At 41.3% G+C, this 6,000-nt stretch overlaps 1 protein-coding gene across 3 annotated transcripts in view; it reads left to right on the forward strand.

Moving 5' to 3' along the window:
• LOC122539839 (NGFI-A-binding protein 1-like) overlaps window positions 1–2,668 on the forward strand; it is a 56,934-nt gene extending 54,266 nt beyond the window's left edge. For 2 of the 3 annotated variants that reach the window (XM_043674940.1, XM_043674941.1), the window contains exon 8: window positions 2,253–2,667. In XM_043674940.1, coding sequence (XP_043530875.1) covers window positions 2,253–2,308 — 56 coding nt within the window. In that variant the 3' untranslated portion in view covers window positions 2,309–2,667. Of the gene's footprint in view, window positions 1–2,252 lie in introns of all 3 variants that reach the window. The other variant, XM_043674942.1, reaches the window with a different exon arrangement.
• Window positions 2,669–6,000: the final 3,332 nt, after the last annotated feature.

Below are 6,000 nucleotides of genomic sequence, written 5' to 3' on the forward strand. Positions count from 1 at the left end.
CCATCTACCCCTATTTACAATTTCAGTCCAGGTGATGAGAGCCCAGAACCCAATTAAATTGAGCATATCTATAGGGAGAGGCTGAATAGCTGGGGCGATTTTTGCCTGGAGTGTCAGAGGCTGAGGGGTCACCGTACAGGTTTATAAAATCATGAGGAGCTTGGATAGGGTGAATTGCCAATGTCCTTTTCACAGGGTTGAGATGTCCAAAACTAAAGGACATGGGTTTAGGGTGAGAGGGGAAAGATTTAAAAGGGACCTAAGGGTAACTTTTTCACACAGAGGGTGGTATTTGTATGGGATGAGCTGCGAGAGGAAGGGGTAGAGGCTGGTACAACTACAGCATTTAAAAGGTATCTGGATGGGTATATGAATAGGAAGGACTTTGAGGGATATGGGCCAAGTGCTGGCAAATGGGACTATATAAAGTTAAAAATCACACAACACCAGGTTATAGTCCAACAGGTTTAATTGGAAGCACACTAGCTTTTGGAGTGACGCTCCTTCATCAGGTGATTGTCACAATCACCTGATGAAGGAGTGTCGCTCCGAAAGCTAGTGTACTTCCAATTAAACCTGTTGGACTATAACCTGCTGTTGTGTGATTTTTAACTTTGTACACCCCAGTCCAACACCAGCATCTCCGAATCATGGGACTATATTAGGTTAGGATATCTGGTCTGCATGGATGGGTTGGACTGAAGGGTCTGTTTCTGTGCTGTACACCTCTATGACCTCCCAGTCAGTATTCCAAATCAGATTGTGCCTTTACCCAACTGGAGAGTTGCGGAAAAATGCATTAATTTTCTTGTGATGAGGTGCATCATATCCAGATCAGTCATGTGACCTCATAACCGGAATGAGTAAAGATTCACTCTGTTTTTGATCACAGGAGAGCTGAGGATTAGGAGTAAAGCCCTATTAAAATGCTGTGTATGGAAAGTTAGAAGGACTAATACTGACCAACAGCCCAGAAAAGCTCAGCTCAAAGCCCAAAAGAACAATCCTTTGCACAGATATCCTATTTAAACTGTGGCTTGGGTTTAACTTTCAACCATGGCATTGGGTAAGCCATTTAGGATTGCATTTAAGAGAAATTGCCTCACCCGAGGGCTAAAGGAATCAACGGGTATGGGAAGAATATGGGAACGCGGTTCTGAGTTGGATGATCAGTCTGTTGGATGATGGAGAAGGCTCGAAGGGCTGAATGGCCTACACATGCTCCTATTTGCCATGTTTCTAAAGCTACAAGTTTGAGTCTGAGTGCCACCTTTGAGCTAAGCCAGGCTGGTACTGAAGAAATTTTGTTTTCAGCTCAAAAAGCCAGAGATTATTCCTGATGGTTCCGATTGGTGCCAAGATCCTCTTGTGGCAGCCCAGTTAAATCGGTTGGTGGGTGGTGGCTGCCCTAAGTTCTGTCTCTGTGACCTGCTTCCTCGAGAATGTGCCACCACTTGACCATCTTCATCTACCCAGTGACTCCACAAAGGAAGCGAGAGTGATGGAGAAACTTACTGCTGTCCATTACGTGTTCCCATCGGATTGGAACATTTGTCCCAGTCAGCCATGACTGAGATCAGGAATTTGGGTAGATGAGCGTCAGTACTCCAAAGTGAACCTTTCATGTGGATTATGAGTTAAAATCCACCATTCCATCATGGCTGATCTGTTTCTCAACCCCAATCTCCTGCCTTCTCCCTAACTTGCATTCCTCTGGCAACTTAAACACAATGAAATAAAATCTGGGGAGCAGGATTCCAGGGGCAAAGGTATAAATGAAGGTTCGATGTGTCCTTTTGAGATGAGAAGGACTAGGAGAGGTTTAGGAAGAAAATACCACAGTCCAAGGCCAGACACTCCTTAACTAATATAACCAATGAACCATGGAACAGTGTCAGAAGACAGGGCGTTGGATGCTGTGGTGTAGAGGGAGAGGATGGGGCAGTGGGTAAAGGTATAGATTGAGGTAATCCTACGTTTTAAAGGACATCACAAAGCTGTACAGAGTGGTAATATCATGTAATGTAGAAAAACAGAGAGATGAATAAATGAATGAATTAACTTTATTGTCATGGAGAGGTGGGGAGGATGAATATTCTGATGTTTTTGCTTTGTGGATCAGAGTGTATTTATTACAGAACTTTCAAGTCTGTGATGTGGTAGCGTTTATGTGATCAGGGAAATGATGAACTTCAGGGTCCATACCTTTTTTTTGAAATGCCTTGATTATGTTTCTTTCTGTCTTGCTGCAGAAGATGAAGAGAATTACAAGGAAGATTCTGATGTTACATCAAATCGCAACTCATGAACTTTCATTTAGTGACTAGACATTTTTAAAGGCATAATGGATTAGGTTTCTTTTTTAATTCATTCAGGTACAAAAGTATTTATTCATTTTTTTTCTAATTAATAAACGTCTTTTTTTATTGTGTAACTTTGAGTGTCTTTTTGGAGTATTTTGAAATTATTTCTGTATATACGTTTGCTAAATCAGCAACCAAATAGTTAGAAACAGTTCCTTTTTTTTTAATTACAGATTCAGGAATTACAGTATTGTTTTTGCGTTTTTTTTTAGTTTCTGTCACTGTAAGTCTATGTCATTCTGCAATTGTCTGGTTTCAGACAGCAATAACACAATAAATATTTACTGCTTTGTGAAAATTTGCTGCTTGTTATCATTCTCTGCGGTCCTTCCTGGAGCCAACCTCTGTCAACTTACTCATTGAAGATGGGCAGTTTCGACTCCTGTGAGTTTCCCTCCAGATTTCCACTCTGCCTTGTTTGGAAGCATGTATCAGTTCATCCAGATAATAGTAACACACATGTGAATTTTGGTCGTTACAGACAATCCTTTTCCAGTCTGCATCTGGCATCTACACAAATGCACTTTTAGAGAGGATTCAGGAACAAGAGTCCTGCATCAGTCTATGATCAGGTGAGGGTGAACTGAGTGCCTCCTCTCACTTATCTCTCCACGCTTCAGGCTCTCTGCCTGTATTCCTGATGAAGGGCTTTTGCCCGAAACGTCAATTTTACTGCTCCTCGGATGCTGCCTGAACTGCTGTGCTCTTCCAGCACTACTAATCCAGAATCTTTCTGTTTGAGCTCACTTGAACCCAGAGTTGAGAATGTGGTCCACCCTTTATCCTACATACCAAGAAGAAGACTGAACAATTACACGAATTGGCTTTATCGTGACATGTACTCACAAGTTTACAAGTCCCCACTTACAGTACCATCTTAGGTACAAATTCTTGAGTACAAATTCTTAGGGGGATAAAAATTAGAAAAATAGGGAAATAAGAGTTCAGCATAATTGTCCTTCTAAACCAGACCACATTGGGTTTCAGCTTGAGGCTGGGAGTCGAGTTCACGATGAAACCATACCACTTGAAAAGTAAGGAGGAGTCAAGAGTATGGTGCTGAAAAAGGACAGCAGGTCAGGCAGCATCCGAGAAGCAAGAGAATCGATGTTTCAGGCATAAGCCCTTCATCACTTGATACTCTGATTTAAATAGAGACTTTGTTTAAAGCCTAGACAACTAGTGAGTTTGGATCGTGCTGTAAAAGATCCCAATTCTGTCTCAGTCCGCCACCCTCTGATTTTATGTCAGGAGATGGGGAGTTCACAACTAGCTCTCTCTTTTAAGGTGAGTTAGCAGCTCATATAAGTGGATGTGAGTGCCTTGAGTTTACCCAGCATTTCTGGCTAGCCATTGTTTCCAGGTCTTGAGGAAACCTACCAGTAAGGGGATGCAGGACCTGCTTAAAGCAGGAGATGTCTGTTGACACTAGCTGGATTAGGGTGCACCTGCCACACCTAACCTTTTTGTCATTTGGAAATGAATATTTCTGGAAGCACAAATGTTTGTGGAATGTACTGCCCGGAAGTGTGGAAGAGGAAGGCTCAATTGAGGCATTTAAGACATCGTAAGTTGATGATTTGGTTAAAACAGATGTGCAAGGGTATGGTGAAGAAGCAGAAAATTGACACTTGGTAATGATGCTCACTTAATGAGCTGGTGCACACATCGTGGGCTGAATGGCCTCCTGCATTGGAACATTTTGTGATTCGTTAACTGCTGCACTGGAAAGAGCAATGGCACCACTCTGAGGGATTTTTGAATTAATGTCTGGGGTTATTTTTCTTTACTAGATATTTTAATATTGTTTTCTTTAATATACTCTTGCCCTGTATCTATTCAACTTAATGTTAAAAGGACCTGAGAAATAAAAGTACATGTAAGAATAACGAACAAAATCGACTTGGACACATCTGTGCAGTGTTCAGCTTTGCTGTGCAGCCTCTATGGAAAATAAAGAACATGAAAGCATGGGAAGGGTTAAAGCAGGAAGACCACGGAATCTGTGTTCTGTGGAAGTTAGGGTGGGATAACCATAGTGGAACATTCTTACACCAATTAGCAGAGTAAGGTTAAGGCTGAAAGGTCACTATGGCGAGATGAGATAATACAAATAATGAAGCAAGTTTTTCTGTTAAGTGTTATTATGACAGGATTGGGACAATAAATATTTGGGACATGACATTAAAATATCTAATTAATAGTAGAGTCAACTTGAGACAGGGGACTATTGTAATAGATGGAATAGCTAAATATCTATGATGACAGGTTAGTCTGGAATTGAAGATCACTGTAGCACAGTTAGCAATAAATATCTAACCGTGACATTAGAATAACATTAAGTAGAATGTACAACTAAAGAGATAATGGGAACTAACATCACTGGTTTATTGTGTAGCTAGAGTGAGGTACTTTGATTAATATAGTTGGACATGATAAGCCAACAGAAACATGATTAAAAAAAATATAAAAATCCATGGACCCTGAGGTTCGGGGGCATTAGAGAATCTGCTTTCTCAGTGTCACGGTTTTTTGTTTGCAAATAAAAGACCTACTTCTTGAAGAACTCTCTGTGTCTCCTGGTGATTCTTTATATTTTCTCCACAACACCCCTGGTTGCGTATTCACTGTTTCAATGTACTGTTACATTTTTATATTGGTAATGCTAATCAACACATCTTTAAATATTTCAGAATGAGATTGTGAAATCTGTTTAGCTTTGAGAATTTGTTGAAACAAAAATCGTAATTGTTCCAATTTTATTCCTTGCCTGTTTGTCACCATGGACACTTTCTATGGATAAGACCATTGGACACTGGAGCAGAAGTGGACCACTCAGTCCATTCAATGAGATCAAGACTGGTTTGATAATCCTTAACTCCACTTTCCTGTCATTTCTGTATGGTCCTTGATTCTCTTACTGATTACAACTCTGTCTGTCTCAACGTTGAATATACTTAACGACCCAACCTCAATAACCCTCTGTGGTAAAGCATTCCACAGATTCACGATCATCTGAGGGAGAAATCTGTCCTCATTGGGGTCTTAAATGTGCAACTGTTATTCTAAGATCAGCACTGTGTCCTGGGCTCCCCTACATGGGGAAATGACATTACTGCATCCACTCCATCAAGTCCCCTAAGAATCTTGTATGTTTCAATAACATTGTCACTCATTCTTCCAAATCCAATGAGTATAAAGATGTGCAGGGTAGGGTGCATTGGCCATGCTAAATTACCCGTAGTGTTTAGGGATGTGCAGGCTAATTGGATTAACCATGGGAAATGTGGTGTTATACGGTAGGGGGATGGGTCTGGGTGGGAGGCTCTTCAGAGGTTTGGTGTAGACTCGATGGGCAGAATGGCCTGCTTCCACACTGTGGGGATTCTATGATTCGAAAGGCCTTGCCAGTAACTGTTTGACATCTTGTTCAAGTGATGTAGGAGCAGGACTGAGAAGCAAGAGTAGGCCATTTGGCCCTTTAAGCCAGCCCCACCATTTGTTAAGATTATGGCTGGTCTGTTTGTAGTCTCAGTTCCAATTTCCAGTGTGCTCCCCAGTAACCCTCTACTCGAAATCCAGTGTTCGAACCCTGGTCAGCGAATTTCCACAAGCTGTTTGGGCATTGAAGGCTTAT

This window comes from Chiloscyllium plagiosum, chromosome 33 (assembly GCF_004010195.1).
Source record: "Chiloscyllium plagiosum isolate BGI_BamShark_2017 chromosome 33, ASM401019v2, whole genome shotgun sequence".
Lineage (NCBI taxonomy): Eukaryota > Metazoa > Chordata > Chondrichthyes > Orectolobiformes > Hemiscylliidae > Chiloscyllium > Chiloscyllium plagiosum.